The 22314-nt window shown below is 41.2% G+C and overlaps 1 protein-coding gene across 1 annotated transcript in view; it reads left to right on the top strand.

The window, feature by feature from the left end:
• The window catches only part of NOX3 (NADPH oxidase 3), a 35037-nt gene that overhangs the window by 4682 nt on the left and 8041 nt on the right, over nt 1–22314 (top strand). Inside the window, 7 exon segments of the mRNA XM_015425845.1 lie at nt 5994–6139; nt 7571–7752; nt 8074–8203; nt 13282–13374; nt 17750–18003; nt 21349–21426; nt 21428–21509. Of these exon segments, the coding sequence (XP_015281331.1) occupies nt 5994–6139; nt 7571–7752; nt 8074–8203; nt 13282–13374; nt 17750–18003; nt 21349–21426; nt 21428–21509 (965 nt within the window).

Here is a 22314-nt window from a genome sequence, read left to right as displayed (position 1 = left end):
ACGTTTGCCTCTGAACATGTGCACAAGTGCTTGCTGAGACTGCTGGGATATGGAGTTCACTGCTGTCCTCCCTCTAATCTTTTCAATTTACCCCGTTCCCCAAAGGACAGAAAAAAGCTGTCTTTCTTTGATAGTTTTTAAAAAGAAAACAAAGTTTTGATCAGCCCCTGGGGGAGGAGAGAGAAAGAGAGGTTCGTATATGCAGTTATGCACTCCTCGCTAACTAGGGGGAAAAATGGCGGCAGGAAAACAAGAGACCAGTCAGTTCTACCTGGCAGCTTTGGTGTGCAACAGAGCGATCAGACAGTAGGAAATCCATTTTGGAATCAGCTCAGATCAACAGGACCGGACTTGCTCAGTTATCAAAGAAAGCGGGGGGGGGGGGGACTCAGACAACTGTGTCACGACAGACAGATGTTGCTGTTTGATTGTGTATTTTAAATCCGTAAGGGAACAGCAACAGCAACGGATGAACCTGCCCATCTGAATGCAGCCCTGGTGTCAGAAACCAGCAGTACATATTTTCTCTTAAATCAGCTTAAATAAATGTTCAATATAGATGTGTCCATAACCATTCCCAAAGACTCCTTGGGAATTCAAAAGTTAACATTTCATTCAAACTTACAATATATCTAGGATGGGTGGGGGGATAATGAAGTAATAAGCTGTTCCACTCAAAACATTTGTAGTATTCCTTATGATGGATTTCTAGTCACATGTGTGAGTTTGAATGCCTAAAAAAAAAAAGTGAAGGTTCCCTTACTCGAAAGCCAGTCAAATCCGACTCTAGAGTTGCGGTGCTCATCTCCGTTTCAAAGCTGAAGAGCCAGCGCTGTCCGAAGACATTTCCGTGGTCATGTGGCCAGCATGACTAAACACCAAGGCGCACGGAACGCTGTTACCTTCCCACCGAAGTGGTACCTATTTATCTACTTGCAATTTCTTGCTTTCAAACTGCTAGGTTGGCAGGAGCTGGAACTAGAGACAGGCGCTCACTCTGTCATGCGGCACACTCGGGTCTTGAACTGCTGAACTACCGACCTTCCACAGCCTGCAGTTCAGCGTCTTAACCACTTGAGCCACTGCAGCTCCTTGAATGCCTAAGGAATCTCTCCTTATATATAATTGAATAGTGGGTGCCAAAGTTCTAATTCTAAAATGCACTCCCTTAGTGTATGGCTGATGGCACTGCTCCTCAGCATATATCGCCACCAATCAGAAGGCAAAGCCCGGGTCCCGCCCACACCACAACTGCTGCGACAACCTGGTCTTTTGCATATGGAAGCTGATTGGACTTCACTCCATTCCACACCTCAAACCCCCCCCCCGCAAGGCAGTTGGAATGTCAGTTGCATATGGAACCTGCTGTATTCTGGTGGTGTGCAGGTCCCAGGTTCATGTTTTAAAAGCAGACTGACACTGTTTGCCCAAAGCCAGAGCACTCTCCCAGAGCCTCTTTCTAGCTCCCGTTGTATTTATTTCCACAACGGGCCTTATTTCTAGTATATAAATAAAATGGGTGGTTTAAGAATTCTGTATAACAGCTGTTGATATTCTTGCCCTCAGTGAGGAAGATGGAACAACTCCAGTGTGGCATTATTCCCATTAGGATGAGCCAGCTGAACTTTTGTTCTTTGTATTGGTAGAAATCTCAGCCGAGTATGTAATCTGGAACATTTCACAATGTTCTGTGATGATACACTTATCTATCATTCCCAACAATTTATCAGTTTACTTTCATCCTAAGAATGGAATCCTGAAGAATGCACACATTTGTCTTATAATTAGCAAGTTATTCCAGGAATATAAATCCATTAATTCTGCTTGTTTTAGTTTTCTCATGTACCACCTATTGGTGCATCACAGTTCAGACCTTTCAGTTTTAAAAAACTGATGGAAATTTTCACTGATGAAATTTTATGAACTATATACACGCTTACTTGGAAGTAAATCCCATTGTGTTCACTGGTGCTTACTCTAAGGTAAGAATGCATAGGATTGTGGTCTTAATTTCAGTTAAATGCAATCAAGGATTCAGTTTATAAAATCCCCTGCACCAGCATACCGAAATACTAAATATTTTCAGAGGCTGAATGAAACAGTAGAGTATATTGGAAGGGAGTTGGAGATTATACCAAGGAAATCTTTGAAACATACCAATGAAATCTGTTTCATCTTGGGTTAGTACGGAGGCAATGCTAGCTATTATTAAAGCACCAAGGCCAGGGGATCATGACTTCCTCCATGTCCCCATCTCTCTCTTTGCTCATTCAAATCCCCCTTCCCTTTCACTGTTGCTTTGAATCATGCTTCAGTTTGTAGGTTCAAACATTGACCCTGAGTCCTAATCTAGGGTATGAAACCAAGTCAGTACTGTATGCAAAAGGCAGCAGGTTGGATCCTAGGGTAGAGAGTTATCTACCATCAGAAAGGGTGGGTGATTTTTGACAATTTCCCATCTCTAGTTCCAGCTCTTGCCAACCTAGCAGTTCGAAAGCAAGAAATTGCAAGTAGATAAATAGGTACCACTTCGGTGGGAAGGTAACAGTGTTCCGTGCGCCTTGGTGTTTAGTCATGCCGGCCACATGACCACGGAAATGTCTTCGAACAGCGCTGGCTCTTCGGCTTTGAAACGGAGATGAGCACCGCAACCCTAGAGTCGGATTCGACTGGCTTTCGAGGAAGGGAACCTTTACCATTTTAACACAGACCTTGCCCTGACGTGGATGACCCAGGCTAGCCTGATGTCATCAGAAGCTAAGCAGGGTCAGCCCAGGTTAGTACTTGGATGTGAGACCAAGGAAGTGCAGAGTTGTTATGCAGAGGTAGACAATATCAACCCACCTCTGTTCATCTCTTGCCTGGAAAACCTACGGGGTCACCCTAAGTCAGCTATGGCTTGGTGGCAGTTTCTACTACCAATGCAGACTCTCACTTCACACCCTTTTCTGTCCCTGATGATTCCCTTTCCCTCATGAGCAACATTTCAGGGAGCTCGGTGGGCTGCAGCAGGAGGGAGGTGGTGGGAAAGTGCCAGTCCAGGGGCAAAAGTGCCTTATGCTGGCAGAACACAATCTTTGGATCTAGCCCAACAAACTTTGCTCAATATTGTGTTGTTTTAGTTAGATGTCAGTACTTGATTCAGCAATATACATTGCTGTACACAGACACTGATTGATTGTAATGGGAATACTAAAGTAGTTAATTACAGGGCAGCTAAAACTTCAACACACTTCAACACACCTATTAACCCATATAATTACAGGGCAGCTAAAACTTCAACACACCTATTAACCCATATAGGCATGCAGAAAGACAGAAGGGTTCCCCCCCTTCTCATGAATTAGTATGTGTACTAATTCAATAAGTGCTGTATATGCTTCACTGAAAGAAAACAAATTAATCAAACATAGCTGGGTTAACTTTTTTCTTCTTCTTTCTTTGCTTGCTGCACAGGTGGATAATAACCTGTAATTACAGCTCATTTGTGTGTGTGCCCCCCCCCGCCCAGTAAAAGAACCTAGTGATGAGCTAGATAAAAATTAAATACTAGTATGCAAGAAAGCAGTAACAGATGTAAACACCTTACCTGGCATCAAGAGCTTTCTCTTCCATAACACAGTACAACAGGCAGATTTTGAGTGCAAGGGACACTACAACCAGTGTTCCCCCTAAGCTGAGTTAGTGTGAGCTAGCTCACAGGTTTTTAGCCTCCAGCTCATACATTTTTGTCTTGGCTCAGGAAGGATGGCTCCAGAGCAAACTAATTTATGCAGTAGCCCAGTTGCTTTGCTCACAACTTTAATGCCAGCAGCTCACAAAGTAGAATTTTTGCTCGCAAGGCTCTACAGCTTAGAGGGAACATTGACTACAACTAACATGCATGGAATTTATCACCTTCAAAGGCTGACTCATTTACAATAATAGAAGGGACACTTCTGTGTGCACATTCCTTTGTATCCCATTGAAGTCAAGGGAGAGAGGTAATGGAAGGAGCTCTAGTTATGCAGCAGAATAAATATGAGGTTTTGTGTTCTGGGTGTTGGCTCAGGTTCTAAGTAAGCTTCACTCAAATAAATTTCTATTTACCTTTACATTAATGTATAAAAGCCATGAGGATGCATCCATGTCCCTTAGGCACATGAACATCTCTGCATTAGGAAAGGGAGTCAGTGGGAAAAGGGAATAATATAGCAAAAAACAGTATGATCCCTTCATGATTTCTTGCATGTTGTGATTTGGATGGTTTTAAAATTCTTATCCCTACAGGTTCAGCCCTTCAATTGCTGTTTAAATTTCACTTTTAATTTATGTGAATTGAAGATGTGATTCTTTATTTCCATGAAATTTTCTGTTTCATAGTATGAGATTTATCCTATAAGTGTTCATTTTCCAATTATTTGTGTGTCAATAAATCAGCACACACACACATACACGAAGGGACCTTTCACACGTGCAAGGTGCATCTCATTTCCCCCTGTATTCCCCTGTATCTTTCTCTTTTCCTGCTTCCCTTTGTCCTTCCTACCCATCAGGAAACTTACCTTTATCTGCCCTCGGCTTTAGATTTCCCTCCTTCCCTATCCCTGGCAGACTCTCACTGGGAAAAGTCTAGCCGAGTTGTGTTATGGCTGTCAAAGCAGGGCCAGGGCCAGTTGCCCTGTGGCTGCTGCTAGTGCTAGGCCAGGCCTGGTGGAGCAGTGGCCATATTGCTGGGCCTCAGGCCAGGCTCAGTTGCCTGGTGGCCAAGGTAACTGGACTTGCTTCCTTCTGTCCTTCCCATCCAACACCCAGCCTACCTCATCTCTCCCACTGTCTGGCTGTTGAGTGACCAGGCCCAGTTTCACAGGGGGCACTGCTGGGATGGGCCAAATTGTGTGGGTAGTGAATTTCCAGAAGTCACCACTGGGTCTGCTCTCAGATAGTCCTCCTCCTTCAGGGGAAATGACAGTGGACAGAGGTGGGTGGGACATTTTCCAGGATTTTTTTGGCCTCTCAGTCCACTTCTGATCCCTCTCACAGTTTTACTTTACAGAAACCAAGGCATTGAAGGCCTGACAATATTGTTGCCTAGCAACTTCCAGCAGCCGTTGAGAGTTCAGTGGGCATTCTTTCCTGGACACTCTAAGTGTTGTTTCTGTTGTTTGGGGAGTTTTAATCCCCTGATTTATTTATTTATTGCTAGATTTCAGATTTTTCTCCTGCCCTAGGAGTTCCTTCAGATTTGTAGCAAAATCCATCTGGTCTATTCCTAGGACCAGTTTGCATTTCTATCATATCTTCTATGTCATGATTCAGATATCTATACACAGATGCATACATAAAACAAACCTACCAAAACAACAGTGGAAAGTGAAAACCTAAACATTATATGTGAAAATAAAAAATAAATTAAATTAGGGCCATCATCACTGGTTTCATACTACAAATGAATTAGCTTCATATTGCCACATAAACCAATTCAAATATATATTTTTATCAATCATAGGGTTTCCTGTCAATGTGGATCAAAAAATCTGCAAGGCTAAGGCAAATGTTTCTGCAAAGAGAAACCCCCCCAGGGGAAAAAAGGAGTGGAGCAAGCAGGCAAAAGGATAGGAGAAGGAAAGAAAGCAAAGAACAGGCAGCCATTTAATTATTTACAAAATTTATATCCAGCCTTTCTGCACTTATCAGGGCCACCAAGGCAGTGAAAACATACATTAAAAATGTGTTAAAAGCCATTAAAACAAAACAAAAATACATCATCAATACAATAAAAATCAAAGCTAAAAGATGCAATGGAAGAAGGAAGAATGGGCAGGAAGAGTGGGTGGGCAGAAAGAAGATAAGACTTGGCTGATAATGGAAGTGAAGACCAGGTGGAAGCAGAGACAGCAAGAATGAGGGGAACCAAGGGCAAGCAGGGAGTGGGTTTCAAGAGAAGGAAAGTTCTGTTGATTTCCAGTATCATCATGTCATAATTTTCATTTTGTACAACTGTTTCTTTATAGTAATTCATATCATTGCACATTTGGTCAACATAGAGAGATATCACCTTAGCCATTCAAAGCAAGCCGGAGAATTAAACAACAAACTGTCCAGCTTTGGTAAGAGACCCAATGAAAGCTACTTGAATCCTTTCAGGAACCATGACACAGTAAGTTGGCATTTATATTGGTGGGTTGGTGTTTCTTATCAGATGCCCCCCCACTCCACACACGTCATATGCAGATGTCAAAATTGTCAAGAGAAGAGCAGCTGATACAAAACAGTGTCCCCATCAGGGCTCTCCATTTCCCTCCATAGCACTAGCTTACCATGCCTGTACATGCACACATCCCTGCTCCAGAAATTCCACATTTTTTTTTAAAAAAAGTGATATGGAATACAGGAGCAAGTATAAGGAAAAGGAGATCTTGTGGCTCAACTTTTGACAGTGGTTATGTATCTCTAAAATGTGCTCTGGGATTGTTTTGATATATTAGATTTTGTAGCAGTCTCTAGGCAGGAATGTGTGAGATGGGAGCTGAAGAGAAGATGAGATAGCAAGACCAGTGCCTACCTAAAATCTCTGAAGAAAGCATTTCCTTTCAGAAGAAAAAAGAAAACAAATGGGTACAGGGAGGGATCAGATAAAGCAATGTAGGGGAAGAGGGATGTAGGAGAGGCAGAACAGAAAATCCTAAGTGATATACCATGTCTTGTTCTGAAAGAAGAGCAATGTGACATTGTGAACATGTTCCTTAGCAGCAAATTCATTCCTGGTGCTATAAAAGGCCAAATTAGATTAATTTAGGATATCTATGAATGAGTCTCCAATATGTTTTTGATTGAAAATTAACAGTTATGGGAGCTCCCCATTCAGGTCATATGCATAGTGTATGGGGAGAGTTGCTTAACCCTTTTCCCCTGCACCATTATCCCAACCTCTAAAAACTTTCTGAAGCTGCTATCCATAGTTGTATGTATGCTTACCTCAACAGGGCAAACAGCAATTCTGTGTGGTGGGATTTGACTTTGGGGAAATGTGTTGTTTTGGAGGGGGGGAGATTTAATGTCCTTTTCTTCACATACATGCACATCACAGCCTCGGTTCCAATCTGGGGCTCCTGGGGGGCTTCTATTTACTAAGAAAAAACACGCAGAGATCAGTTTGCAGATTCTGCACAGCAAGATTATACATTGCTGTTTTGATCATTAGCTTTCTGCTTCATCAACTCTTGCTGTAATAATTTCTTCTCGTTAGGAACACTCCCATGTAACAAAACAGGCAATGCTGAGATTGTATAATTTCCTCTTTTTATTTCACAGAAGCAAAGAAATTGCAGCTAACAATTTCACAAATTTCTGGCACAAACCTAAGTGGAAAATACAAGTGTTTTAAAAATTAATTTCCCAGTGTGTCTCATTTTTAAATTTTTGTTTCATACATTAGTTTTTATGGTGAAACTGCAATATTTTAATCGTTATCAATGTACCAAACTGTGTAAGCTGCCCTGAGCCTGCTTTTGCGGGGAGGGTGGGGTATAAATTAAATAAATAAATATTAATTCCATCTTTCTGGAAAACACTTTATTTTACTTTTTAGAACACAATTTCTGAAATATTAACAACAACTGCTGGAATGACCGGTCTCCTGATCACTGTGTCTTTAATTCTGATAATGACCTCATCTACAGATACCATTACCAGATCATTCTATGAAGTGTTTTGGTACACTCATCACTTATTCATTGTTTTATTTATTGGCTTGGTTCTCCATGGTATGGGGTGAGTATCGATATGCGTCATATGGCATGATTTTATTTCTGTCATCCATATTATTATGAGGGGATACATTTGATCCAGACGGTGGGATAGAAAAAGGCTGACAGGGAGTCTATCTTCTGTGTGGTCTCCTCCTGAAACCTACACATAAAATTTCTCAAAATTCCATCTGTACATTTGTGAAATGTTAAGGCTTTGATAGTGACTGGAGCCAAATGTTCATGATTCTTGGAGATGCTTTTTGACAATAATGAAACTGAATAAGCATTGTTGACTCAAACCCAGGTCTATGTATTTGTTGGGTGTTTTTTTTTTTCTGTTTAGACGGTTCATCCGTGGTCAGACTCCTCAGAGTCTGTTGCTGCACAATGTCACTTATTGTAAAGATCATTATTCAGAGTGGGAGACAACAGCTCAGTGCCCTATGCCACAGTTTTCTGGAAATGACCCTGCGGTAAGGATAATACTTGCATCGTGAGTCATTCATTGTCACAGTTGCTCTGGACTGCACGACTCTACATATAGCCAAGACCATGGGCCATGATGGCTTTTATTCCTCTTTTGCCATTTATTAGTGATTATTGAACACCCGTTGTTTCAGTTCGTCTTATGTTCTCCAGTTGCAAACAAGGTGCCAATTTTTGTTGTTAATTATTTGGTTGCTCATGAGCAGTCTGAGTCTGTTTGTCAGGTTACTTTTCACATATGCAAAAAGTACAGTACAGTGCAGTCAGCTGTGTTTCTTGCATGTACATTCTCACACAGCCTGAGGAGAGTTCTAGCCCACCACCACCACCTGTTTCACATCCTGTGCAGATGCAAAAACACATGCATCACCACCAGTGTTCCCTCTAAGCTGAGTTAGAGTGAGCTGGCTCACAGTTTCTTAGCCTCCAGCTCACACATTTTTGCCTTAGCTCAGGAAGGAGGGCTCCAGAGCAAACTAATGTATGCAGTAGCCAAGTGGCTTGCTCACAACTTGAATGCCAACAAGCTCACAAGGTAGAATTTTGGCTCACAAGACTCCACAGCTTAGAGGGAACATTGATCACCACTGCACCACCACAAGAAATCCCACTGCCACAGCAACTGCACATCTGCAAAGCAGTGCGAGAGCTGACTCAGACAGCCACAAACCAGACAGATCCTAGGCTTAGCTCATATGGGATCGAAGCTGTTAAACAGGGAATGTTTGCTTGCTTGTTGAACCTGTTTGCAAGGGAGTTTGCCACATCCCTACCGGTCATGCCTTCTGAACAATTAGAGTATTCCATTATATGTCACACTAGGCTTATAGTTGATTAGAAAAAAGCTGCCTCGTTGCATGGTGGAAAGAACAGAAAATTGATGCAGGGGACATTTCTGAAAGAAACGACAAGAAAAGCACAAGTTAAAAGTCTATCAGATGGAAGCTGTGGTGTTCTTCTAGCAACATTTTAAACCCACAGGGGATAATTAAGTAACAATAATGTCTACTCTGTCAAAAGCTTTACTGATAATAGTCTTACATTTAAGATTAAATATTTTTAGGCTGCTACTCATAAAACATTTGCAGTGAGGAGAAAGAGGACAGGAATAAAAACACAATGTTAAAAGAAAAAAAGGCAATAATTTGCAAAGATGTTAGTGGCTGACCTAGATTAGTTCCCATGTGAAACTATTATTTACAGCTACTCTGCCTGCATATTAAGAAGTCGTTGAATGCATCTCTACAAAACACAGCTAAGGTACAATGCCTCACAAAGTAAATCAATATAGTACAGGAATGTAAATGCTTCTTATTTGCTTCTTATTCCATATATGGAAACTAATGAGCATGACAGCAACTGGTCACTTCTTCCTACACACCCAGAGCAGTGCAGTGAAGGTCTTATGTTCAAAGTACCTGGACATAACTATGTTGTGGGTTACAATTATGCTTAATATCCATGGTACTGTAACTTGTGATTAGTGACTTTTTTGCCTCATCATCATCATTGTCACAATATGCCCTCTACCCTGTCCCAAAAAACCTGCCCCATGCTCTCCTTAGATGAAACTGCTCACCACTGCCTATAAATTATAAATGCAGTCCAGATATCTGATCTAGATTTATGGTCCCTAACAATCCAGAGACCCCTTCAGGTTCAAGATAGCTCTCACAGACTTGAGGCTAGTCAGCTCCTGTGTAAAACTTGTCCTCTGATTCTTTTCTAATTTCCCTTTTAGCTTCAGCCTCCAAGCTTCCAATGGGAGTTTTTTAGCCTCCTCCAGGAACTCTTTCCTGTAGCCTTCCTTCAGCTCCATCTTGGGTTCCCATTGGTCTCCTCCACAGCCTTTTCTTTGGGGAAGCCCACTTCCCTAACTTCTGAAAGGTTCCCTTTTCCTGACCTACCAGTTAAGAGTTGGAGAGGTATCCTAACACCTTCCAACAAGCATTCCCTTCTGGGCTTTCTGAGACCATGTACTTTAATATTTACAGCCGTTGTATGAAAAGCTCCAACATACAAAAACTGTGATATTTATGAAATCAGATGCAACAACCAAATAGCCAAGGAATTTATACAATTTATTACAAGCCCTGGACAACATAATTTATACAACTGTTTCAATAAAGAACACCCATTACCAAACAACCACAGCAGATATGTGGGACCATAATGTAAATAAAAGCCAATGACATCAGTGTCACTTAAATAATGCCCCAAACAGGAAACCAAGAGAGTCAAAGCATTCAGTTCAAAGCACCTGTCACTTTTTTATCTCACCCTTTCTCACTCAAGGCAGTGTGCATGGTTCTTCTCTCCCTCTTTTGTCATGCTGTCCTCACAACAGCCCTGTGAAGTAGCGAGGCTGGGACTGAATGATGAGGCCAAGGTCCTCCAGTAAGGTTCATAGCTGAGTAGATCCGTATTCCTTTTGAAAGTGCCTAGCTTTTGCTTTTTTTGATAATCAAATGGAAAACCAGCAAGTTAGCCAAGGAACAGAGTTGAACACCTCTTTACAAAATCCACAGAGTTTTGTTTTGTTTTGAGTGTACAATGCAGTCTTCATGTATAGGGAAGAGCCTCACAGATTTTACCAGGCTTCCCTACTAATGATGCTAATCTGCCATTATTGTACAAAAGCCTGTATCCCCAGTCCCCATCTTCAACCCATTCAAGAGCATTTAATGCCAATATTAATGATTTCGTCACCTTGGCAAAAAGGCAAGCATCCTGAATACAAGGAAAGAAGCTTGGTCACTCAACAGGCCATCAAAGACTATTCATTTCCAACAAAAGGACACTTTAAAGATAACGCTTTATACAGCTGCTTGCTAAAGGATCAAAGGGACATATTTGAAAGCCTCAGCTGAATTCTCAGAGACTGATATCAAATAGTTTAAAAATTCTTCACCAGGGTTTTTATGTCTGTGCAATACAAACAGAAAAAAGAAAGCCCTTTGCTTTTCCTTTTCTTTAGCAAGTAATTAGGCCAATGATCTACTTTTCATCAGTGACATTTTACACCAAGCACCACTATGCCTTCATAAGCCTAAGTGAATGTTTCCACAGGCAACGTATAGGTTTATGCATCTAACAAAGTGGGCTCTGGCCCATTAAAACTTGTGCTTTCTTTTCATTTTTAACTCCACGATCAACAATCTTGCTATGTGGAAGAATGTAGATTCGAGGCAGTGTAGTCCTCTAAAGGGGCTCACAGTTTAATGGTGCCACTTCTATTGAGCAACAAGTACTTTTTTGATCAAATTGATTTCTCTTTATACATGCATTGAGTAATTAACATGTTACATTCAATGCATGCACAGCTGAACATGTGACTGAAACCCCAGATTTATCCAGGTACTGATCCCTGGTTTCATTTGTAAAGTGAATGCACACTGGCTCTTTCTTACAAACTGATGTGCACACAGATATGCAAGGTGTACGTGAATTCACAGTAACATGTGAATTGGGTTTATGTCACTATTACATGCAGTGATGCTAGGAATCCCAGGCAATGGGCTGTAAGTGACCTATCACCCTCACCGCCCAAATTCTGTCTCCTCAAGTATCACAGCTCAGTTGCAAAGTAGCTTGGAAGAAGCATTCATCCAACGATAACAATTAATGGAGCTGAGAAGAGGCTTTCTGACAAATATAGAAAGAATTGACTTTAAAAATCAGTTTCAACCCAAGCACTTGCATTAAACAGAGTGACAGGGCAATTAAAAACCACAGTTTTTCCGTATCTTTGCTGGTTAAAATGAAACACTGTAAGTTATTTTTCATATACCAAAAATAAAATGTGAAAATGAATGCTTGCACTTCTTAAACATCCGCCATCTTACATCACATATAATTATCTAAAGCTGTTGCAGTTCAGCTGAACAGAATTACCAGTTAATATATAGAGCTAGCTAAGTAGTTTTGATCAATAGCATGATCAGTCTATATGACCAGGAAGTGCCATTATCAGCTATAATATCTTGAGATCTAAGCAACTTAATGCCATAGATCTGTTAAGTGTAATTACTGACAATAAAAACAGCCTAATCAATTAAATTAAAACAGGTAATTTCAGCATAAATCAACTTTTTGGGTCAATCTTAGGCCAATGCAACACAGTAGAAGCACAAGCTGCGAGCGGTAATCATCTGAAATGCTGCAAACGCCAGTCTTCAGTATTCTGTCACTGACAGAAATAAAAATTTTATTGAGTGTAAAGATATGTATCCTGAGTCAGCAAGTGTGAGCTGCAGAAGAGATTCTCGCTGATGTAGATCTTCCTGCTGGATTGGGACAATGGGTTCAAAAAGATGCTGACAATACAATCCTAACCCCAGTTACATACCTCTAAACCTGTTTTCAATGAACTTAGAAAGGTGTAACTCTGTAAAAAGGGGTTAAAATGCGGCTAATAGGGCTGTGTATGTAGCTGCTCTTGCTGGATAAAACTTGCATGTAGACTTTAGTCCATGTCCGAAATGCAGTCCGACATTATTAGCTGGCCAACCCTCTTCCCAAAAAGCAGATCAGTGCTTTCAAATGAAATGATCAACTGTTTCAAGGCTAAGGGCATGTTGAGCCCATTGTTCACATCTGTGCCCAGGGGCAGTGGGCCATTGGTTTGTGTTTGTTAGCCATACAGTGACATCTGCAAGTAATCCAAGAATAGCCAATGATTATCTGGAAGGCAATTTTTGGAATGGTTTTGAGGACTCAGACCAGCTGGGAGTTCTAGAAATGGAGAACAGAGATTGGTCTAAACAACAATATCCGTTTATTCTGCTTTGTTATCAGGATCAACTAGGAAGCCTAAGAGAGAGGAATGCTTGCAATTAAAGTTGTCAGGCTAATGCATACAATCTGGTAAAATTCAAGAGCATGGAAATTTGTATTTCCAGAATATGGAATGAGAACTGCCCTTATCATAGCTAAGAATGTTTGGGAGGAAGTCTAAGCATCCTCTTAGCAATGGCAAGGTGAAGATGGATTATAATATTGTAGTGCCTCAGAAGTTTAAGTGTGCATGTATGTATAAAAATTCTGTTTATGTGATTCACAACAGGCTTGGAAGTGGGTCTTAAGTCCTGTGATACTATACATCTGTGAAAGAATGATTAGGTTGTGGAGGTTTCAACAAGAAGTTGTCATTACAAAGGTGTGTATATAGTCTAAACACTGTTATCTGTGTTAAAATCAAAATACATAGTTATCTTGCTTCATCAGAAGAAAATTTTCTGTCCTTCCTTTGTTGGTGTTACCCATAGTCTATTCATTTTCATTACCATATTCATGACTACTTCAGTACTCAGCTCTTATAATATTGCTTTTTTTAAAATTCAGTTTTCCTGGCTGCAACAGTCTAAAATTGAGCCACAAGATATGCAAAATAACCATGTTAAAAAAAGACAGAAGGGGCTTGTGAACTGTAAAGTGTTATGTTTCCTGGAGCAAACTATAGCTAACACTTGAACATTTAAAGAGAAATAAATTGCACAGTTCTGTTCAGAGCAACAAACGGGTTTCTCTAATCAGCTTGTATTCATTGTATCCACTGATACCCAAGAAACTTTGTTCAAAAAGGATAATTTCCAGACTGGCTGCTATATTTTCTACCAGTGCTATTATTTGGGGACACTGGCTTTTTTTTTAAGCCAGATTGTATTGTTCTTACAGCCATGTCTGCAGATAAGTAGCACCATGCCACCCATGAAATGTTTCCTTGAAATGTGGGTAGCCATTCAAACAATGGCCAAAATCGGTTTTGGTACATTTTCAGTCGTAGCCTTGAATTATAACAGTTGTATTTCAGTAAAAAGGATAACGACAAAACTTTGCTATACCAAGGAGTGGAGATCAACAACGGAGATACTGAAACACCATCACCATGCAGACTGCCTCAGCGAATCTTCTTCCCCTCCAGAATACTCGGGTTTTTCCTTGTGAGACAGAACTGCCTTTTGTATGCTGGTTCCAGCTCCCCACTAGATAGACAGACAGACAGACAGACATGAAAACAATCAAGAGGCATGAAGCAGAGTAGCACTGAAAGACATGTATTTTAACAAATTTGCACACTTGCTGTACATTCCACAGACACCCATTATAAGAAGACAATAACTTTATTAGAATCTGGTCAAATTCACTCCCTGTCTGGACAACATCCCACCCAATCCTTAGTTGCCCCAACTGATATGATCCATGAAATAACTTGTACCACTCAATTTAAAATTACACTTTCATTCATTAACAATGGGAAGGATCTATCTTGAACCATCACTGGATAAATGGGTGGCTGAAGTATACAATGAAGCTGATCTCATGAGGGGAAGGGAGGCAGTGGGTGATCCTCATAAGAGAACTGCTCTTAAACTGGGACCACATGATCCTGTGGGTTTATTCTTGTTGTTTTTGTGTAACAACAAAGTTAAAACTATAAAATATATGAAATAGAAGGATAGGGTTCCAGGGTTTAATAACTATCTTGAAGCCTTAGGGTCACAGCTATGTATTTGGCAACTGTCAGGGTGCCATCTCTATCATTACCTGACAGAAGATTAAGCAGATGGTAATGTCTACAATGGCTGGGGAAGTACACTAAAAGACTAAAAATGTTCTCTGAGAGAAGAAAAACAGAATAGTTTAAGAAGTCTGAGAGACACAAGGACAAAACCTTTGTTCACAAGGGGTATTGGAGAATCTTCTGAATGGTTCTTAAATTGGCAAAGCATTTAACTAAAGAGAAATAACAACGATAAGATGGAACAGTACAAAAACAGAGGTATCTGCTGCAAGCCAAAGAGATCCATGGTAAAAAAAAAACCCAACAAACCAAAGCAAGAGGCAAACGAATTAAGTTCAGCATCAGATATGAATGATAACCCTTCTTGTATCTCAAGGCCATTTCTTATTAGAGCAAAAGCTCTATTAAATCTCAGAGCAAGTAGATGGGAAGTAGAAAATCCAAAATCTGTGGGTTTTGCATCTACGTTATGGCTCCAGTTAATCACAAAATGACCCAATCTGAGATGGCCAAGTATAGTGTGGGGCCTGGAGTTCTCCCAGAATTACAAGTGATCTCCAAACTAAGGAGATCAGTTCCTCTAGGGAAAATATGGTAGCTTTGGAGGATAGACTATGTGGTATCATATCCATGCTGAGTTTTCCCCCCCCTCCCCAAACTCTGCCTTGGTTCATCCCCCAGATCTCCAGGAATTTCCCAACCTGGAGGTGGCAACCCTCAAATAGAAGGGACAGAGAATTTGTAATAGATAAGTTTAACTTGAACATTATAGCAGTTTGTCCAGGCCAAGATAGCTAGTCATTTTATGCCAGCTTTGAGTTGAATTGTTGAGAACACGCAGCACAGGGCCTAGGGCTGCCAGCTCTGAATTGGGAAATACCTAGAGATTTTGCAGGTGGAGCCTGAGGAGGACAGGCTTTGAGGAGGGGAGGGACTTCAGTGCAGTATAATGCCATAGAGTCTACCCTTCAAAGTGACCATTTTCTCCAGGTGAACTGATCTATGTCGCCTTGAGATTAGTTGTAATCCCCAGCCACCACCTGGAAGTTGGCAAACCTTACAGGGCCCCCCAGCTTCACAAAGAAAATACACTTGGATTGTTTCCATCTTGGGAGAGTATTTTAGCCTTAAACACCTGGAGTGCCAGGGAAATACGTTGCCCATTTTGAGTTCTATACAATCTCAGAACAGCGGCCAGTGAGGTTCTCGTACTAGTCATGGTGTGTTGCAGATCGAAGTTCCAAGACGAAGAGGAGGAGAATAAGTTAACACAGACTTGCTCAAGCTGATAACTATCTAAAGGCCAGGATCATAGCTGCTGATGCCCTGACTTAGAAAAAAATCATAATTTTTAATTCAGAATAGTTAATATACACAAATTCCTATGCACAATAGGAGGGGGGGGAGTTTTAAAGCATGTTGGGTACCCACCCACTGCTGATAAAGAAGTACAGCATCATTGGCATCTCCCTTATAAATAAAAGCCGAATGGTGGTGGCACTTCTCTAGACTATTCTACACGCTCCAAAATCAGTTCGCTCTCTGATCTGATTCAGAGGGTCTCCCTATCCACTGGCTGCTTTGCCTGAGTCCTGCCTCCAACATTCTAAACAGTTTGCTATTCCTCTCCCCCCCCCATAGCCAGTCAGAACACAGAGGTTATTTGCATATGCAGTCTCATTGGCCTTTGCCTCGGAACACAGAGGTCGTTTGCATATGCGACTTGATTGGCTTTTGCCTCTAACATTCTAAACAGTTTGCTCTTCTGAGGTAAAATGTGTCCAATCTCCAGGTGAGGGCTGGAGATCACTCAGAATTACAACTGCTTTCCAGACGGCAGAGATCAGTTTCCCTGGAGAAAATGGTGGGCTCTGTATCCTTATATGCTGCTGAGGTGGCCCCCGTATGACAGCCAATGTGACGTAGCAGTCAGGGCTTCAGAGCATGGGAGAGGCTGCAGGTGTGTGGGGGGTGGAAAGCTGAAAAGTGAGGGGGACATAAAGGTAGGTTGATGATTGGCTGGGAAGGAGATAGGGTTGCCAACTTCAGGTGGGAAATTCCTGGAGATGTGAGGGATGGAGCCTGGAGAGGGTGAGGTTTCAGGAGGCGTGGGACCTCGGACAGGGACAAAGCCACAGACTCCACCCTCCAAACCAACCATTCCCTTCTGGGGAACCATTGCCAATCTCCAGGTGAGGGATGGAGATCACTCAAAATTACAACTGTTCTTTAGGTAGCAGAGATCAGTTCCTCTGGAGAAAATGGTGGACTCAGTGTCATTATACCCTGCTGAGGTCGCCACAGCAAATTGACACTGAGTGTCCAAGGCCGGGGCATTCGCCCAGAGCCTCTTTCTAGAGGCCGTTGTATTTATTTCCACAATGGGCCTTTTTCCTAGTATAGTAATATAGGAATCAGAAGGCTGGCAAATCTTGCCGCATAAAGATCAAATGTGGAAAGCGTATAAAGTAGATCAGACAAATACAAATTAAATAATCAAGGGGCTAGATTGCATCCCTACTGGACCATAAATGTAACAAGTAAGAGACAAGTTATGACCATGAGGATTGCAATGCACCTTCAAGTTAGATGAAGCATGTAGTTGCACAATTAGATTGAGAAGCCTGGTTGAAATTGTGGTTGAGGACAATTTCTTCCATAATCGTTTCCAGAAAACAGAATCAAAGACAGCTTGCAAATCAATGAACGCAGCTCAAATTTTCCCATTCTAGTTTGATGTATATTTACTAGCAAGATGAGCTAAAATGTGAATGTGATGCAATGCTGTGCTACCTTTCCTAAGCCAAATTTGTTCAGGCCCCAGGACAGAAGATTCCCACATCTGCAGAGTTCTCCAAGGAGATAAGCAGCATATAATTTGGCCAAGGCTCAGAAAAGACTAATTGGATGATCTCACAATATCCTTTCTGTCTGTCTTTGTATTGCCTTTGTGTCTGTCTTTGTGTTGTTTTTTGATGAGCAGGACCAATATATTTTAAATCTGGCTCAGGTTGTGTCTCATTCATCCGGAGTTCTGGAGCTTCATATGAAGAAATGTGGTTTTAAGATGGCAGCTGGTCAGTATGTCTTTCTTCAGTGCCCTTCTATCTCACAGTTGGAGTGGCACCCTTTCACTCTCACTTCAGCCCCTGAAGAGGACTTTTTCAGTGTACATATAAGGTCAGTTGGAGATTGGACTGAAGCACTTTTCAGTGCCTTTGGAGCACAGGAAAAAGTCTTTCAGGAGCCCTGGAAGCTGCCAAGGTTTGATAATTAATTATATTATTGCAAATTGTCATTCTTGTGTTGATTAGCTGAAGATTTGTGAAACTCTTTTACGTATAAAAATACAGCATAAATTATAATTATAGATATAGCAAAATACAGTATTATCAGATCTTACAGGCAAAAAAAATATCAAACATCCTCTTTAATGTTTTACTCCAGGAAAGCTACTTAAAACATGTCACATTATCAAATGATATTGATTTTTTTTCCCCTATGGACATGATACAGTCAAAGATAAGCTCTTCTAAATCCCATTTTTTCCCAATGGGAACATTAAACTAACTCTTACTAGGGGAAAGTTTGCTTATAATAAACTGTATTTCTGATAAACTACTGCTTCTGAGCAAACATCCTTAATTTTATGTTGTACTGGTTTAGGAAAGTTTTAGTTAAAGATCAGAAATGTATTTTTGTACAGGCAGATCTTTAGATAAGCCATGTTTAAAATACACACAAAACCCCCCACAACAAAACCCATACACAAATATTTCTGAGGTGGACTGCAGAACTTCTACGTAGTCTATTGTGCTGAGGCAACATCTTCTTTGCTAATTTGTATATGTATTTCTTCCTATAACGTGGCCATAAAACCTTTTTATCTCTCCTAGGGGTTATAAAATAGTGCCAGTCAGATAACAGCAAAATCACCTTTTGTATGGAGATTCTGGATGTTGACACTGAGGGCCAAACTAGACATGATTGTGTCCATAGATCCATGGGTGGGGTGTGGCTTTTTCAGTTCTCGAAAAGGTGCAGTAGGGGAATAAGAGAGTCTCAGCCCACCATATTGCAGGTCTGATCAAGATTGGGCCCTCACAGCATTTTTAAATCCCTTTACAATGGCAGCAGTGTCCATGCGTTGGACACCATCACATCTAGTTTGGCCTAAATTCCTGGGAAGGCCATCACATGAACCATCAAATGTGCGTTTTTGTACATCTGCTTTCAGTATGCAAAAAAGCAGACATGTTTTGCAGCCCGACACAAAAGTGGTGATAACTATTCAGATACCTCCCAATCTACAAACAGTACCAAACTGGGCTATAATCCAGAGAAAATAAAGGGCAAAAGCCTACAGCAAATAGTAGGGCTAAGTAAACATTTTATACTTTTTTTCTCCTGGCTGCCCAGATAGGAGCAAAATGTATTAAGTTCAAATCCTGTATTTTAATAGCCTTGTGAATTTATGTTACTAAATCACTTTTAATCCAGTGACTCAGGGATTAGGTCTTCAAAATATTGTTGAAGAAAGAATAGGTGACACAAGTGGGAATGTGCAAGAAACTTGCGGGGAGGGTGCAGCTCATCCCTGTGCCTTTGCTTCCTTTCCTCTCTTGCCTTCTCTAATAACCTTCTACCCCCTCTTTCTCACCCCCCCTTCTTTGACAATCTCCCCCTCTCTTTCTCCCCTCCCATTCACCATCAATCTCCCTCTTCCCAATCATCCCCCATCTATTTCTCCTCCCACTCCTTTTCCATCATTCTCCCTCCTCTATTTCTCTGTCAATCCACCCACTCTTTTTCCCCCTCCTGTTCTCTGACAATATGGACACACTTCCGGTGATGTCAGGGGGTGTGGCATATGCTAATGAGTCCCCCTAGCTCTTTTTCTACAAAATGACCCCGCCCCATCTATTTCTCCTCCCACTCCTTCTCCATCATTCTCCCTCCTCTATTTCTCTGCTCTCCCTTCTCTGTCAATCCACCCACTCTTTTTTCCCCCTCCTGTTCTCTGACAATATTCCTCCATCTCTCTCCCCCCCTTTATCTTGACCTCCTTTGGGGCCTCTGCATCAGTGGCAGGGGTTCCAACAGCTGGCAAGATCATCAGTGGCAGGGAACCCCTGTGTCAGCTGCTCAAGTTAGTAGTCTACACAACTGCAGACAATGTTATTTGGGGGGGGGGAGTTAACCAACGTTCCCTCTAAGCTGAGTTAGTGTGAGCTAGCTCACAGTTTTTTTGCCTCTGGCTCACACGTTTTTGTCTTAGCTCAGGAAGAATGGCTCCAGATCAAACTAATTTATGCAGTAGCCCAATTGCTTGCTCACAACAGTAGCTCACAAAGTAGACTTTTGCTCACAAGACTCCACAGCTTAGAGGGAACATTGCAGTTAACCCCCCAATATAATGTAAGTTTTGAGATTTTTCTGTAAACCTGGGGGGTCCCCCAAGTTTGGAGAAAAATCTCCTTTCTGCCAGTGTGAGCCAATCCATGGGTTTAGATATCACAGAGGGGGCCACATTTGGATATAAAATATATAGATTATTTGAAAAAGGGTGTTTAGCGCTAGTCATGCACAACTAGTCAAGTGCAACAACTAGCAACCATAGATGACTATGAGAATTCTTGTGTCCAACAAAAGATGCACCCACCTAGGTCATTGGGATTTGAATGGGCATCACCTTATGTGACAGTACAATTTTACTTGTTTATTTATTACTTTTATTTATGACTCTTGTTTATGACTAGCTGGACATCTATATTCACATCAAGGTGTTTGGGCCAGCAAATCTTTGTTTTTGGACTGGGATACATTTCTTTTAACCTGAAATCTTATTTGAACTATATATATATTCTTCCTGAGCATATATATATGGATTAAATGCTACTGTATCATTTCATCCCCTTCCTCATATTTTCAGTGCTTCCCAATGTAGCAAGAAGTTCTCAAACTGATTAGAAACATTTCTAAATTGAATCAGTTCCTCTGTGCTGTAATTTGTACAGTACAGAAAACAAGTCTTTAAAACTAGGATGCTTTTCAGTAAGTCATAATTAAATATGCAAATACTCCCACTAAATGTGGACATGCAATTAAACAAGCGATCAGATTTTGAAAATGCTTAAAATTGCAATGGCATGCTTAGATAAATGGCCAGGTCCCTTCCTCACATAGTCTTCCTGATGTCTTGTACTGTGATAAATAGGCTCTTTAATATCAAAATGCCACTCATGGTTAGCATTTGGAAGGGAGAGACCACTGAGGAAGACCAGGGCTGCTGTGCAGAGGAAGGCAATGGCAACCAGCCTCTGCTCATCTCTTTCCCGGAAAACTCCACGAACGGTTTTGCCATAAGTCAGTTGCGACTTGATGGCTCTACATTAAAAATTATAAATAGATAAATACAATGAGGTCCTTTTTTCTTACAACAAAGGAAACAGAGCTAATGTTTTAGAAAACGCAAGCCTATTATATTCTGTTATTTTAACACATTCAAACGGTGATCATATTGCAGACTTGTAAGATTAGTTTAAATGTCACTGCTGGGCTGATCTGTCACGACAACAAATACTGTTGTGCTATGTTATGTTACTGCAGACTAGCTGTGGATGGGCCTTTTGGAGCGGCAGCAACAGATGTCTTTCAATATCAAATAAGCATATGTATTGCAGCAGGTTGCAGTTTCTCCCTTTGCTTCCATTCTGAAATCCATATGGTATAAGTGTTGTACTCTAAATACAGAACTGAGTCTGGGAAAGGTAGGTAATACCTTGCAGTTATTAATTTCACTTGTAAATATACCTTTACATTTTAAATATTTGGGATGTTTATAAAAGTCAGCTAAAACCCTAATTCTATTAAGCTGTGATATCCTGCATCTACCCAAGGCGGTAAAGCTATATTTCTGCCTCTTCTTCAAGGCAAGCACTTCTATCAGTACTCAGTCTTACGTATGGCAGGCAAATAGTTGTAATAGCCTCTGGTGTGTCTCCAAATCCTGATTTTTATTTTAAAATTACTAAACCAGCTTGCCACCTCTCTGCAAAACATTGAGGGCTGTCACTGGGTCATTGTTATTCTGTGGCAGTGAGCAAACGCTGGTGCAATAGTGCTGAAGCCTGACGGTCTGTCAGTATTAAGATTTGGTCTAAATCCTAGTCCGTGTGCATGAATGGTGCAGTAGATGATAGGACTGGACCCTCAAGCTATTCACTTCCACCTACAGCTGGGGAGCAGTCAGAATAGCTGCCACTGCAGTGAGGTGATTCCTATATTGACTTACAGTGGGGAGAGCATCCTGTGAGTTCATGAAGCTCCCTGAATTACCTTGGGCCAGTTACCTTCTTTCTCAACACTGGCCTTTGTGGAAGGGTAGTGGCTCAATGGTAGAGCATCTGTTTGACATACAGAGAGTCCCAGTTTCAATTCCTGGCATCTCCAGTTAAACGGATCAGGTAGTAGGTGATGTGAAAGACCTATGCCTAAGCTAAGACTTTGCAGAGCTGCTGCCAGTCTAAGTAGACAGAAGAAGAAGAGGAGGAGGAGGAGGAGGAGGAGGAGGAG

This window comes from Gekko japonicus, unplaced genomic scaffold, assembly GCF_001447785.1.
Source record: "Gekko japonicus isolate JY-2015 unplaced genomic scaffold, Gekko_japonicus_V1.1 scaffold2371, whole genome shotgun sequence".
Classification (NCBI taxonomy): Eukaryota; Metazoa; Chordata; class Lepidosauria; order Squamata; family Gekkonidae; genus Gekko; species Gekko japonicus.
This window is presented reverse-complemented; position numbering and strand designations above follow the sequence as displayed.